Source organism: Pelodiscus sinensis, chromosome 3 (assembly GCF_049634645.1).
Source record: "Pelodiscus sinensis isolate JC-2024 chromosome 3, ASM4963464v1, whole genome shotgun sequence".
NCBI lineage: Eukaryota > Metazoa > Chordata > Testudines > Trionychidae > Pelodiscus > Pelodiscus sinensis.
Window position 1 is genome coordinate 89,296,399 of NC_134713.1, and position 16,552 is coordinate 89,312,950.

Below are 16,552 nucleotides of genomic sequence, written 5' to 3' on the forward strand. Positions count from 1 at the left end.
GGAGAGACTAAGTTATCACCAATGCCTAGGGCATCTGCAGTGGGAAGGATTCTGTAACAGTCAGCTGTTCTTGTTATTTACAGTCTCACCAGTCTTTCTCACATGCAAACATTAGCAACAAAAATGTCATCTAGAAGATTGAAAAAAAATTGAATGGCATTGGACAAAGAACCAATCCTGGGGGACCCATTAGAAATCCCCACACTCACTGAGGTCAACTACATTTGAGGTGTCAGACACATCCTAATCCAACTAACGTGCTCTCTGAATTCCATATAATTTTTTAAATCAAAATGCCATATCTAATACATGATTTGTATGAGTTGGGAATAATATATTGATATCTGCTTTTTACTGGCTTATTTGAGTCCTTGAAAGACGATCAAACTTCAGCTTCCTGGCCTGAGATCAGCTAGTACCTTGAAGCATGAGATTTGAATATCCAATTTTATTCTGTGTAACTATAAATATTAATCATTTACGTATCCAGTTACAGTATTTAACTCTATCTAATAAATATGTCCAGTCTGACTATATATTGTGTGAAGCAGTATATTGTACTAATTACATATTGAAACAAAATACAGGACTATGTAGCACTTTAAAGACTAACACGGCTACATTTCTATCACTAATTACATATTGCGTGAATCAATTTCCTTTTATTTGTTTGCATTAAATCTGCCATAAAAATCAGCAGTAGTGTCTTGTTCTCATTTCAGGACAATGCAAATAAGAGTGAAGAGTTATATAAGTCAGGCTTGGTAGGTGATATGATCAAAATATGCCGCAAGTCTACTTTATCTAATGGAGGATAACTTAGCTCCCTTGGAGGTCAGTTGTCCAACCCCACAGTGTCACAATAATTCATAAAAAAGTTTATTTTACTGTAAATAGTTGTGAAAAATATCTAACTGTAGGTGCATATCTAAGATTGCCTCCAATAATACCCTTGCTCCATACATCTGAAGAAGTAGGTTATGCCTACAAAAACTCATGATACAATGTACGTTTTTTGTTAGTGTCTAAGGTGCTTCTGGACATTCATTGTGTGTTTAAGTTTTTTCAGCTACAGACTACTCTGAGATGTTTTGTTCATCCCAAAAGTTATAGGAATCACTGGGTAGTATAATCTGCAGAGAAAAATGAACTGGGAATTTCAGAAGGCAACCAAGTAACAGAAGATAAATACTAGAAAAGTTCAGATTGAGGCAGGTCAGTTTAATTACAGATTAATCCTGGTAGTGATTCATGTACTATTTGCTGAGGTGTGGAAAATTTTTTACTTAATCCTTTTTTGGATAAAGCAGAATAAAACATGGACAAAATAATAATAAAAAAACCTTACCCTCCCTGATCTGCATCATCTTTCCTCTCCCCTGATACCAAGAAATAAATGTTGATTCCCTGTATATAGGAAGCCTGATTTTTATAATTTTACTATATATTTTAGAAATGTGTGTCTGTCTATCTGTGAGTTTGTTTGTTGAAGAACTCCTCCTAAAAAGTAAGAACTAGGACATCCAAATGTGGTATGCAGATTCCACTTATCCTAACTTAAAGCAAGGTGAGGGTTTGGTTGTGCCGAGATAATGGGATGTGCAAGGAATGCAATCTTTTCATATCAAATGGAAACAGAGGGGTATGAGAGCAGGGACAGTGAAACTCATGAATGAACACCCAGGCAGCAAGCACACCAATGACAAACCCCTGCTGTCCTAGGTCAGTCTCAGGGAGCTCCAGCAAGTGACCTCAGGGGCCACTGCTGTCTCCTACCCTGAAGTACTCAAGCAATGCTGGGTAAGTCTTCTAGTTTTAATATAATTTAGGAATAACTATGGAAATAGTGTCAGATTCTTTTCTTATGTGGGCTAGTATAAATGTGGAGTAACTGTTAGACTCAGTGGGTTTAGAGCACTGTGAGCATGAAGAGAATCCGGCCTAATGAATTTACCATGCAAAACTAACAAGTGAGTTGGTGATCCATTGTTTCTTGAATATCTTTGCTCTAAATTTATTGAATCTTAAGTTAATTTCTGCAGAGGCTTCTCTGTCTGAAGGCTCAGGGTCATTTGTCTGTATTTTAGACTGCTTTTGACTAGCTATTGATCATCTTAAGAACTTGTCATTATCATTTACAGCCACTGATCCCACACTGTCAGTACTTACCAAGTAATTATAAATAAAGATTATTTGAAGGCCAATAGTGAAAAGTTGAGTTAAACCACATATCTCAGTAGTTCTGAGCATTAAGCAGTCCAAGGAGGTAATTACTAAACACTGTCTATTCTATACTGTTTTCTCAGGGCAGATCTGAATTAACATGTATAGTTCTTAACCTGAATACTGCATTTCATTGCTACTCTTATTGGCTTCTAAAATTATTTAAAATGGTACATTAAAATACCAATAGTTAGTGAGTGGCTGTTACATGAGAATTTGAAACGAGTTAGCTAATGCTATTAACACTGAGAAATATCATAATGACTGTGGAAGTCAGAAACCCTGTTAAAGACCGGAAGGTCACTACAGTAAAACTCCATTGGTCCGGCATCCAATGCTCCGGCACTCCTGATGGTCCGGCACTATCAGGAATCCGGAAGTGCTCCGGCTGCCTGACAATTGGAGCTGCTCTGCACCCGGCTTCCCCGATTCAGCTACTGCTGAAACTGACCAGCAGCTGAATCAGGGAAGCCGGGGGCAGAGCAGCTGGGGTGCTGCCAGGTTGGTCCCGCAGTGCCGAGGAGCGGCGCTGCGAGACCAACCCAGTAGCACCAAGGGGTGGTGGCACGGGACCAACCCGGCAGCACCCCAGCTGCTCTGCCCCAGGCGTCCCTGATTCAGCCGCTGCTGAAACTGACCAGCAGCGGCTGAATCGGGGACGCCTGGGGCATCCCCCCCACCCCACCCCACCCCAGACCCCTCATAGCTCCCCCTTCTGATAGTCTGGCATATCGAATAATCCGGCACCCCCTGGGTCCTAAAGGTGCCAGATTATCGGAAGTTTACTGTACTTACCAATATTTTTGACATGGTATAAAACAGCAAGATTTATACATAAAATCAGGCACCAAAAGCATCTTAATAAATACAGTGTTTAACAAATACATGTTTAACACATAATTCAGTAACCATATGAGGCAAAACCACTAAACCCTGTGGACTTGTACACTTTTTTACAAATGACATCTATCCTAGTAATCTGAAAGGACGATAAAAATGTGAGAGGAGAGGGAAAAGTTTTCATTTCATCCCTGGCTTAGATTGACCCTCATGTAACTTTAGCAAAATGCAAGTTAAAGTTCTTATCTCCATAATGGCCAGAGTTGCCTGTAGTTCTGTTGATTTATTGTGCTTCATTATTATTCCCATCCGTGTTTGAGTTTCATAAAGTTTTCCAACTTCAGCACTGCCATTTTTTCTACATCCAAGCTTAGCTTTCCAGAGATGTTGGTGGTGTCATTAGCTCAAAGACTATTTGCATGACAGTTTTAATTGGACTTAGTGTTATGTAACATCTATAGTATTAGGAACACAAATGCTGTCTGCTTCCTATTAAGAAGGACAGAGTATTTGAGAGTTACAAAAAAGTAATATTAGTCAGACTAAGAAATTTGTCTTATTCTATTTGGTCCCTACAATGAATGTGTACTCTACACAAAGTAGTACTCTTAAATACACAAGGATATGGACAGTTTGTCATCATCTATGTATTTGTTTATTAATCAAAAAGTACTTGTCTGGTGGACGCAGCCATTTGGGGATTGTCCTTTAAGTTTCATTGCCATATGTAGAATTTGCTGTACATACAAAGATAAGGCATTTGGATGATTTATGGCAGAGAGCTGTTTATACTCACATTCGGGGGGGGGGGGGGGGAAGGGAGTGAAAGGCGTGTATCAGTTATTTTATTCAAATATTCAACTCTAAACTATAATAGAGTGATATTTTTTTTTAAGTACTCCACCCTCTGTTAAAGAACACATTGTTATTTCCTAGGACCTAGAGTTTTCTTGTCTTGGCTTCCAGCTACATTAAATCCTTGTAATATGTTCCTTACATATAGCTATTGGGCCTATATGACCTGATTCATTCAAGCAGCCCTGTTTAGGAAAACATCATGCACGTAGTTAAAGTTGAATCTGTGCTTAATTGCTTTCCTGAATAGGAGCAAATAGAAATGCAGGGATAAGGAAAGGAGCTTAGCATTGGAAGATCATTTGAGATCAAGATACAAGATGAGCTGGTGGCAGAGAGAATGGAATTTTATTTTACCTCTACTGAAGAGAGACATCAAATTGCACATTGTTTTTGGCTGGTTGGTTTGGAATAACTTCTAATCCCGACCAACGCATATCAGTTCATGTGCATGGCTTTCACAAATTTGTGTTGTAGCCTCTGAATTTGTCTCTAATCAGCAGCATATTTATAAAATGTTATGACTGCAGCATTTGATGGGCTTTTCTGAGGTGTATGTGATAAATGAGAAGTAGAGGTTAGAATGAATTCCATGTGGCAAGCAGGTGTTTTGGTTTTTTTGGAAGAAGGCAGGGAGAGTTTGATACATGGGATCCATTGCATTTAGTATTTATATAGCAGAAAAAAAATTACAGGTCACTTATAGAATCACCCTAAATGCACAATATCAGTACTTCAGAAAGGAAATATAAATGTCTGTTGAATTCAACTGAGCCAAGATTTCAACCACAATGTGCAAAAATACATTCTTTCTGGGTTTAGTTTGTTTCCATTGTGAAAGAACAAATCACATGATGCTAGAATGTTTATATCTGATTTAAGATCATCAGGACAGCCAAAAGGCTGTATGCTCATAGCTATAAAAAGCTTATGTTAAGGCCCAGTTCTTCTCTCTTGCACTAGGAAATATCCTCTGTCATTTGAAATACATAGGTATAAAGCCAGCATTTGTGATGGGAGAACCAACTTTAAAAAAGGAAATTAGAAAAGTTATTTTAATAAAATAACGTGTCTCCATTTTGTTTAGTAGTACAGTACTTAGAAGCTATAGTCATGAGTCAGCACCCCATTAGGCTAAGCACTATACACACCAGAACAAAGAGATGCCGCTGCTCCCAGGGAGCTTACAAGCTCCTATGGTTTCCTTACTAGTGAGGCAGAACCCCTGGCTTCAGTACCACTTGGATAAAATAAGATGAGGATTCAGTCGTCATGGTTATTCAGCCCTGCTCTCATTGCTGAACCATCCTCTTGTGGAGTCAGTTTTGATGGTGTTTTGTGAGATGAGCATCTCTGTCTGCTGTGAATTTAATAAAACCTTCAACTTAGTTGGTGGCTGTTATCTATCAACTGTAAAATAAACCTTTTGTCACTGACTTGTAATAGATTTGAATTGATGATCTGGAGTTTAAAAGGTCAGGTATCCAGGTCCTCTTAGCAAACCTAGTTCCTAAATGTGCCTTTTTAAAAGTGACCTGAAAATGAGGAAAAACAAATGGCTTTCTATCCTTTGTTTTTTGTTTGTTTGTTTGTTTGTTTTTAAAGCTTCTTCATGTTCCACCTTCACCCCGTGTTGTTTAAAACCTTCTTTACCTGTTTTTTCCTGAAAGACTTTCTAGATATCTGAGGCCCTATCTAAAACCCATTCAAGTTTCTTGGAAGGCTTCCTTTGACTTCTGTGGGCTTTGGAGCTGGTCTGTGGAGACGGGCTGGGAAGATTATGGTATTAGAGATGCTGTAGAGTTAATTGTGATAAAATGTGAGGGGAAAATAGTCCTTGTTAAAAATGTTTAAAGCTCTTTCACTATTTGTCTTTGGTAACACCCACTTCACTGAAATATCTAAATCTGCATCTGGGGAAAAAAAGATTGCTTTCTTAGAGTCAACATTCCCACCCCGCTCCTTTCAACACAGGAGCTGAGTGTGCTCACAATACGCATGTAGTGTTGCCAGGTGTATGGTTCTCAACTGGAACGCCTGGTCAGAAAGTGACCCTGTCAGCACTGCTGACTGGGCCATTGAAAGTTCTGTCAGCAATGCAGCAGGGCTCAGACAGCTCCCGGAAGCGGCCAGAATGTCCCTGTGGCCTCTAGGCACAGGGGCAATCAGGGAAGTTCTGTGTGCTGCCTGAGTGCCTGCTCCTCAGCTCCCATTTGCCAGGAACTGTGGCCAGTGGGATCTGCAGGGGTTGGTGTTTGCAGACAACAGTCCGCAGACCACCTGGCCATCCTGTGCATACAGGCACAGGGACATGCTGGCTTCTTCCAGGAGCTGCGCAGAGCTACAGCAAGCAGGGAGCCTGCCTTAGTCCCTCTTGGCCACAGACCAGGAGCCACGAAGGTAAGCACCTCTCAGCTGAGTCTAAATCCCCCACCTCAATCCACTATCCCAGGTTAGAGTCCCCTCCTGCATCCTAACTCCCTCTGAGCCCACATCCCAACTAACTTTTGGGCCTTCTTTACATGTTTAGAGAAAAAACCCAAAACAGAAAACTACCACCAAGTATAATCACCGTTCTTTCCTTTGCAATTCTCTTTATGCTCTTTTATCCAACACTTGCAGTCGTCATAGCAATGCCACTTGGTGAGAGCTGGAGCGGAGCACTGGAGTTCTAGAACGGTCAACTGCTGAATCAGCTGGACACATTGGTTTTTAGGGGAAGGGAGTGTATGTATAACCGAAGTGTGTTCATTGGGAAACAATGCAGTACACAATTTTTGTAATCTTACCAGCATAAAAAGCAAGGTTTGTCTGGCAGCCTTAATTCTGTTTCTTTTATCATTGTTATAAAAGATGTAGCATGGAGGTAATGTGGGTAATATATATCCCATACTATATGGCAAATGTTAATAACATATCCTCTTCTCCCCCACCCCTCAATTCCTCTGCCTCCCAGTGCTATATTATTTACATATCTCCGATAAGTAAGAAAACAATGTTCTGCATAAAGAACTGGCAAATGAATAAAGTTTCCCAATTGGTCTCTGGTGTGTGTTTTATTATGTGTTTTTTCTGTTGCACATGCTGAGAGGATAAATAAGATTTATAATGCTTTCACGTTCATTTCATTGTTTCTTTTCTACCAATCTAGACATCAGGGTATAAGGTAATTTATTGCAAGTACTCTCATTTTGTTGTTAGGTCAGCGTTCCTAATTCTGGGATCATTTGCTTCACTGAAAACATCATGTAATACCTTAGAGAGAGTGGTTTTAATGTCATCAGAACTTGTCTGTTCAGCAAAAGAACTGTCAGTGCAGAAAAGTGGAATGATTAACCTATGAATTGTGAAACAGTTTAAGAGCATTGAGGGGGAATGAAAGCATGACAAGTCAAAGCATGTCCTATAAATCACCAGTGTGTAAATTAAGAAGATTGTGTCTGAACACACATGCTATACATTACTTGAGTGATTTAAGAAAGGATTCAGACCGTTTTGAATATGCATCTCTGCTGCTCATATTTCTTCTGGAGTCTTTTTTCATCTTATTAGCGTTTTTATTTCCTTCAGTATTTTAAGGAAGTGTAACAAAAGATTGGAATTACTTTGGCTAATTGCAAAGATAAGTAAGTAAATTATTTTAGGAAGTGTTTTGTGTGTGTGTGTAAGTCAAATATGAAGATGTTATTTTGACAGTCCAATAATGTAGAGTAGGACTCAGAATTAAGCTAATTTTCTTATGCAATATTCCTATGAGATATTGTTATTTAGTTCAGTGGAGTAGAATCAAGTAGTAAGTAAGCAACACTTAAAATAATAAAAATAAAATGCAATAATTAACTATCAGGTTACAATACATATTGTGGCAGAAACAAAAATAATTGCACAGACAATGATTGTGTATAGGAGCAAGTAATGATAGTGGCTTTTCTTGGCTCATGGTATCTCTCTCTCTCTGTCTCTCTCTCTCTCTCTGCCTTCGTGGATAGGGGCTAAATGTTCCTGTAACTCGTGCCAATGCACGTTTGGCTTCCATTGTAATATTAATATTTAACGTTAGCTGACATTTTTCAAATTTTGATTTTTCATGGAAACTTCAAATACAAAAAATTTTGCTAAAGTTTCAAATTAATTGTTTTTGTTGATCAGATCTGATGCTGATGTGTCCACAAATGTGAGGAATTCCCAAGTTAAGAGTTACATTGTAGTAACATAATGTTTACAACAGCTTTTGAGATTCCTTGCTTTCCCATCGCTCTCTGTCCGACACTGTATCTTCAGACTGGAACTTTTGCTGGAATGTATATTACTACAATATCAGCTGCTACTGAGGGATAGTTCCCCCTTTCACTTTCCAATGATGGATTTAGTGACACAGGGAGGTGTTCACTCTGTTGTGGCCCTGGAGTGGGGTTGGTCCTGCTTTGGGCAGGGGACTGGACTTGATGACCTCCTGCGGTTTCTGTGAGCCCTATGATTCTATGAGTAATATGGTCATAGTAGGGCTAGCTGCATTTGGAAAGCTGCATAAGAAGCATGCATTGCACATCCTCACCTGACAAGCCATCCCATTTCTTAACCCTTAGTAAGAATGGGTTTCAAATTTAGAAATGTGGAGAAAGAAAACAAATTGCAGAACAGATGAGCATCTGTTGTCTCTCTTTATATGAACCACTTAGCACTGTTTTGTTTCTGTTTCTAGTTATAAGAAAACACATGAAACTCTGAGCCATGCAGGACAGAAGGCAACAGCAGCTATCAGCAATGTAGGAACAGCCATCAGCAAGAGATTTGGAGATATGAGGTGCAGCAATTCACTTCTGATTTTGTTTTGGGAGAAGGGGGAGAACTTGCCATGTGTTCTTCTCTTTTCTTTCTTTCTTTCTAAATTAAGGTTTAAAGAATTATTGCTGACACTGCTGGTTGTGGTGATTTTATATCCTAGCTTTTTGTGTGTTGTGTTGTATTTGTTATGAGTCCTGAAGATACCAGTTGCCTTTTTGTCAACCTGGACCCCACTTTAACCCTGCCTTGCTGAGTCAGTTACTAAAGCCTCCTCCTCCTGCAGCTGAATATGGCAGGGCCATATTCAGCTGCAGAACAATAGACACTGAGATCAGCTCTGGAAAGATTCAGCTTAAGGGACTTGCCCAGCACCCAGGTGTACACCCCCACTTTTAGGGTACAAACCTGAAGTTTTATATGAAATTCAACTTCTCCCTTAGTGTGGAGGAAGGGATTCACAGCCCAGTTCGAAATTACAAAAACTGGGTTATTTTATAAACCAGAAATAAGTTTATTAACTATGAAAAGTATTTTATGTGGTGAAAGAGGTAGCAAACAGAACAAAGCAGATGACCAAGAAAATAATATAAAGCATACAAACTAAGCTAGACTGACTGAAGAAACTGGCTAAAAATAAGAATTCATCACCCTAGGTATTGTGGAGTCCTCCACAAGTCAGAGGTGTCTTTTCTAGCCTGGGTACATCAGTCCACATCTCTGCCCCCTCTTCCCCCCCCCTCCCCGTTTTATTTCTTTTCATTTCCAGGTGTGTTCCCGTAACTCTTTGGGGTGGAGAGGCAGAGGTGATGCAAGCTGAAGACCATCACTGTTTTCTTCCCCCAAATTTATATACATTTCAATAAGGTGGGAATCCTTTGTTTGATTCCTTCATCCCTCTATGGAAAAGTACATCAGACCAAAGAGTCGGTTAGTAATGCAAACAATGAATATGCAGATAAAAGGTTACCGGACTGCCAAAAACCCTGGCCCCCAGAGTTGCCATGAACAGATGGCTACAGCTCCACCAGCCCTCCGCCCCTTAGGCTATGTCCAGACTACATTCCTCTTTCGAAAGAGGAATGTAAATGAGGCAAATCAGAAGTGCAGATTTAAATATCCTGTGCTTCATTTGCATATTTGCATCCGATCCTGTTTCGAAAAAGGGTATTTTGAAAGTGAAACTGCAGTCTAGACATGGTTCTTTCGGTGGGGGAAAAAAACCCTTTTTCAAAAGAACTTGTACTCCTCAGAGTAAAGTCTAGATGGCAGTTTCACTTTCAAAATACTGTAAAGAGATGAAAGAAGATGTGTATATTACCTTGTATTTAGATGTATGAACTGTATATGCTAAAAGCTACAAGTACAGCAGATCAAATCATTTGTTTAATAGGATTTTTGTACAAAAATAGGGTGTCATTGAAAATAAAAGATTTTGGAAAATTAAAAATTTCACAAATGAAATGCATTGGGGGGGAAAAGATTTTTTTTTTCTGGGAAAACCCTGTTATTTTGAAACAATCTTATTCCTGTTTTTCCAACTTGTGCCAGTAAGAAACGAGTCAGAAACTGGCGGAAATTCACCGTTTTGTTAGTAAGAACATAAGTACATAAGAATGGCCATATTGGGTCAAACCAAAGGTTTGGTACTAGTCCAATATCCTGTCTTCTGACAGTGGTCAGTGCCAGGTGGCCCAGAGGAAATGAACAGAACAGGTAGCTTTCAAGAGATCCCTCCTGTGTCACCCATTCCCAGACTCTTACGAGCAGAGGGTAGGGACACCATTCCTACCTATCCAGGCTAATAAGCATTCATGGACCTATCCTCCATGAATTTATATAGTTCTTTTTTGAACCCTGAAAATCCTGGTCTTCACAACATCCTCTGGCAAGGAGTTCCGCAGGTTGATTGTGTGTTGCATGAAATACTTCATTTTGTTTGTTTAAAAATAGGTTTAAAACATTTCTCCTAAGTTTTGCCAGTTGGAAAGGAGTAACAAAGTGCTGACAATGCTACTTTAGAAAGTTTTTTTCTTTTAAAAGCAAAACCTGTTATTCCCCCTAATTTCCCTATTGTTTTACTGCTTCTGAGTTATTTCCAGTTGATAAACTGTAACAAAATACAACATGTATAATGGTTATTTCCCTATGTTCTCATGTTTTCTTACTGTTTCCCAAATGAAAAACCTTGGGAAATAATAAGGAAGTCCCAGGAAAGTGGGAACTAAAACAGTTTTCCATATTTTTCAAAATTTCCTACAGGGAAACTTTTGTAAGGGAGGTGTGTTTCATCATTTTTTTTTAAAGAAGCTGCTGCTCTTTTCATCAGCTCTTGCTACAATTGAAACCTTCAGACATGGATCCTCAAAGTGAGGCACCTACATCCATATTTAGGCTCTTAAATGAGAAATAGAAAGAATTCGATACATCAAAATCTTGATACCAGGAGAATGTGGATCAGTTGAAACTCCTTCAAATATACCTTCTTTAAAACAAACATCACCTACTGCTGTGTTACATAATCAACACACACTTGGCACACACCAGTGACTTGAGTATTAGTCCACTTAACCTTGTGCTGGCTCACATTGGTTCAGCTTCATTAAGTCCCAGTTCAAACAGACATTCTTGGGTTCAGTGAGACAGCACAGTATCTCACACTTACAGTCAACAAGACTGGGCAATTGGAAAATAATACTAAAGTAATTATAATGATGAGTGTTAATTTTAACACGCTTCAGCTTTCAGAACTGCCAGCCACAACACTGCTGAGTACACGTCTGGGTACAGTCTAAGAGCCATTATGCCTCCGAGACACCCTTCTCCAGACTTTACACTTACTTTGGAGGGGGGTGGGTATGAATACATTGCTCATCTGTATTCATTGCAGATTATTGTCAGATGATAGGCTGAGCACACTGTTCCCACAGAAGTCAGCTGATCAGTACTTCTGGAAAAAAAAAAATCAGGACCCTCATTTAAGAGCCTAAATATGGATGTAGGTGCCTCACTTTGAGGATTCATGTCTGAAGGTTTCAATGTGAGCCAGCACAAGGTTAAGTGGACTAATACTCAAGTCACTGGTGTGTGCCAAGTGTGTGTTGATTATGTAACACAGCAGTAGGTGATGTTTGTTTTAAAGAAGGTATATTTGAAGGAGTTTCAACTGATCCACATTCTCCTGGTATCAAGATTTTGATGTATCGAATTCTTTCTATTTCTCCCAAGAGCCGTTTGACATTTTAATGGGAGATTGTTTGGATTTAATTTTTTTTAATCCATGTTTTGCATCATAAAATGCCAACTGTTAACTTTTGCTGTTCTTTCCTTATGCTGCCCTCCCAGATCACATTCGATTGGGTAAGCTGCATATTACGCTTCATAAATATTGCCATTGTCCTTGGTGTATTTTATTTTATGGAACAGAGCACAATGCCTTCTTCATGTTCAACATTATTATCCCAAATAAAAAACACATTCCAGATCAGCCACAATATCTTGTGTTTTACAGTGTGATGTATCTAGCACGGTTATGGCTTGGATATGTGGAAAGACCCTGAGATTGGATTCAGAATATTGTTTACCACATTCTTGACCAGGTTAACTTTAGCCTACGTGTGGGCAAATTTTGGCCCGCAGGTTAGATCCGGTCCACGGGGTTAGTCCTTGTCAGACCTTCACCTCTCTTTACCTGCGCCTCTGCAGGTATCTAGCGAACACCGCTCTCATTGGCCTCGGATCGCTATTCGCAGCCAATGGGAGCAGCGGGAAGCAGTGTCCAGGTCCGCACCGCTTCCTGCCTAACACCTGCAGAGTGGCAGGTAAATATAGCGGCAATGGCCCACCAGGGATTAATCCTGTGGGCCACTTTTTATATTATTATTATTATTATTATTATTTCCCATCCCTGGATTAGCTTCAAATTCACATAATACAGCGATGAGCAACCAAGACTAGTTGGCAGATTACATGAGTGACCCGCTTCGTCTCAGTGGGCTGCAAGACTGAAAGTGGTGGGCAACCTGAAGCCAATTGGGCTTCCCCCTGCAGCCCATCCACTCCCCACCTTCCCTTTTTCTCAAGCTTCTCACACACTGGGGTATTGGAGCCCTCACTTACTTCTCCTACTTTTCCCTCCCAGCCATTTCGGAGTGCCACAAATCAGCTGATTTGTGCTCATTCCCCTCCCGCCCAGGGCTTGAATGCTGTGAATCAGCCAATTCATGGCACTCCAAAAGGGCTAGGTAGGAGGGAGTAGGTAAGTGAGGGGCTCCAGTGTGCAAGGCACGTGGCGGAAGGGGCAAAAGGGGGTGCGCAGGCCACAGGTGGAACCCCAACGGGCTGCATGTCGCTCACCACTGACATAATGAATGTGTTGAATAGATGCGTGTCTTGGCCAAATCCACTTACTTACTGCCCCTGGTGATTTTTTGAGTTGGAGTATAAATGTCAAAAGCGCAGTACGAAGTATGGTTGGACAGCAGTTTTGTAACTTCACATCACTGATTAACTACCACCTTTTAAATAAAGCAAGAATGCCCAAGCCCTGCCCTGAAGTATACTGAGCAACTTTGCCTTCAGCAGACACAACCCAGGTTATAGAGTGGCCCTAACTAATAAAGCAGCCAGGTGCTGAGCCTGCAAAGCACATAAAATTGTTTTTAAGTTCAGAATGTTCAAAGGGCTCCCAATAAAGTCAGGTTCCCTTTCAGAGCAAATAGAGAGTGTGGGGTGGTTTCTGAATCAGACTGGAACCAAATACTGAAATTCTCCATGAGACAGAATTACTGTTCTCTACCGATCTCTGCTCAGCACCCAACTGGGCTGAAGCTCCCACAGCCTTGCAGACCTCTTCTTCATAAACTTCCTAGAGTTTTAGGTGTTTAATATTTATAGACACCCCCAGTTGTCTGTCTTCTAGGCCAGAATTTCTGTCTATAATTTTAATAATTATGAGTGGCAAGAATACTCTTATTTCTTTTAAAGAAAATAACATTTCAGGGGTATGAGGAACTCAGCAAACTTTCTCTCTACTCATTGTATCCATCACATCGCCCCTCCTACTGAATCCTGTTTTATTGCAATTTTGGACTAAATCATCTTTTTGCTTGAGCTTATATTTTGGCACGTGTCTGTGACAGTAGATGAGCAGCCTGCTCTGAATTATTCAAATAGCTCCAGTTTTCTGCTTCTTTCCTATGCAGCTCAAGAACAAAGTGGAACATACATTTGTTTCATTTAATGTGGCTCATCAACTATTGCAAGTATTAGTAGGGAGCTGAGAGAGAGCATGTGATCCACTGCATTTGTGGAATGCTTGGGCTGTAGGATTTAACAGCAGTGTGAAATAGTTGAACTATAAAAACCTTGTTTTGCATTCATAACTGAATGATTATGGGTGTACAGCAGTATATTGGGGTTTTTTAATTATTTTGTCTTAGCTGATTACTAGAAAATATACAGTAGAGAATATAGCTGCCTTGGCAGGAAGATGAAGTGTTATGACCAAATAGATGTTTCAATGTGTATTTTTGTTTTATGTCCATGTGTGAGAATGATTTTTTCCTTCTGTTAACAGCAGTTTCAAAGACGATGTTGAGTGCATGTCCAGTATATGAGAGACATTGTAATGTATGATTTATGTGAATGATGACATTGTTATAATCAGTTTGATAGGAATTAAATCCTGGTGGCACTTAATGCAAAGTACCCATTGTCTTCAGTAAGACCAGAATCTGTCAGTCAATAATTAAATAGCAGTGAATGGATTTTTGGCACTCCAGTATAGGAAGTACTCCTAGCCTGCATACTGAAAGGTAGTTGAGAGAGATTCTTAAATTCCAAAGAAAGCAAAGCTTTATGTTCATATGAAACCCTAGAATTTCATTTATTCACCTACTACAGAGCTCTTTACAGGGTTTACCCTTCTCTGAGGGAATACAAAGGCACTTCCAAACCCCTCTGCATGATATTAGCATGCGCATGCCATGCTTTTTTGGTCTGAAAATATTTGATTCCATTATTGTAGTCTTAGCAGGAGATATTTTGTACAGTTCTTCAGAGCCCTATTCAGCCTCTTAATCAGCTGCAGAGTGGCAGTACACAGATGTTCTGTGATCAAAGTGAAGAGGAGAGTCCTTTGCAGTAAGAATAGAAGTATCAGTGCTTCTGAATCAAAAATAAATAAATTGCTATGTAGACATGTTGCAAACTATTGCTTATAGTGCTGTCTTTTTTTTTTCTTTCCTTCCTTCTTGCTTTCACATGGCAGTTACTCTATTCGCCATTCCATAAGTATGCCTGCTATGAGGTAACGTGCCAACACCTGTTTGTATACTCTATGCTGAAGTCAAACCACTCATTCTTTATTTGGGGATTTGCTTTTCTTGGTCCTCACCTTTCAGCTTTTACTTGCTTTAAGTAGGTTGGTTTAAAATCAATGTGTTTACTTATCTGAGTAAGAGTTGCAAGACTGAGCCATGTGTTTGGCTTATTTATTCACTGTTAAAATACTATACATGCCATTACACGAGAGGGAGCTGAGAAGAATTGGAGGGAGTGGATGTTTATAGTTCCATATTATCAAATGTGAAATTTAAATATTTTCACTGCATCTCAGAACTGTGCTACCATGTCAGTGGGAGCAGTGTCTGGCTCTTTGATTTCTAAGTATCTTTTAGACAAACTTCAATAAACGGAAATTGGGGGGAAAAACAACTTAAGTAAAGATTGCATATCTGCGTCAATATTATTTGGACTTACAGGGATCAGTAGACCACATCTCTTCTTCACCTGTTACAGTAAATGAAGAAGGACAATATGTACCCAGAGGAAAGTAGTGATGCCAGAGGAGTCTGTTAGACAGTGGGTTACGACAAGTAAATTGGAACACTGTAAATTGATGGGCAAGTTGTGGAGTTAGAAACTGACAATGAGGGCACTAGACTGTTCCACCCTATTACTTTGGCTTGTCCTGAATCAGATGTGCTGGCCAATGTGTGTTTCCGCTCCCCCTCCTCCCTAGTCATGCTTGCCTAATCCTCACCTATCTGCATGGGATTGGGTAATAGCTCCAGGGATGTTGCTGTAGCCACATTGGGAGTAGCCAAATTACAAGTTCAAGGAAGCTCCTTAATTCCCCTACCAGGGAGGAGGAGGAGAGAATGCGATTCATGATCTCACCTTAACACAGAGCATGTGCATATCACATCTTTTACACTCCCAACATCAGTGTGATCAATGTGTGATTGCTTGTCAGCTGGCAATATTAAAAATCAAAAGTATTTAAAATGATAAAAAGAAGCTGTATATATATTTTTGAATAAAATAGATTGCAGCTGGCAAGATGATTGTCACTTGCGCGGAAGAAAAAATCAAGCCCGATACACATTTTATTTTTTCTGAGGTATTTTCACACCCATGACATTGACACAAATGAAGGGCTCATTTCTACTCTTTTTGGAGTCTGAGGCAGAATGTCAGTTGTGAGCTGAATGGGGTGCAGATAGCTGCATAAAAAGGGTTTACTGACGCTTTAGGTGCTTCAGTCCCAGAATCGGGCCCCAGAATCTCCCTAATCAGTTCCCTTCAAACCCATCATGCTGTCAGCTCCTACCTGTTTGTTAAAGATCCATGCATACCTATGTCTGTCTGAGCACATGTGTGCTGCAGCTCTACACCAGGTGTCTGGACACTCTAGCTAGAGTAGGCACTGGGAGAAAGAGGCATTCCTCTGCTATCGTGCCTGTGGGGCCTGATCTGGTGAGGGGGCTCCATGCTCATCTACTGGATCAGGCCCCCCTGAATGAATTTACACATATTTTGAAGGAGGCTCTCCTCTTTTCCATCCAGC

General features: G+C 40.0%; 1 protein-coding gene across 5 annotated transcripts in view; it reads left to right on the forward strand.

Annotated features, from left to right (window-relative positions):
* Positions 1-16,552, forward strand: part of TPD52L1 (TPD52 like 1) — an 86,615-nt gene that overhangs the window by 57,382 nt on the left and 12,681 nt on the right. For 4 of the 5 annotated variants that reach the window (XR_012902658.1, XM_075924103.1, XM_075924104.1 and 1 more), the window contains exon 4: positions 8,621-8,722. The exons of the other annotated variant lie outside the window; for it this stretch is intronic. Coding sequence is in view for 3 of the 4 variants with exons in the window: in XM_075924103.1 (XP_075780218.1) it covers positions 8,621-8,722 (102 nt within the window). In the remaining variant the exon portion in view is untranslated. The remainder of the gene's footprint in view (positions 1-8,620; positions 8,723-16,552) is intronic. 5 annotated transcript variants of the gene reach the window in all.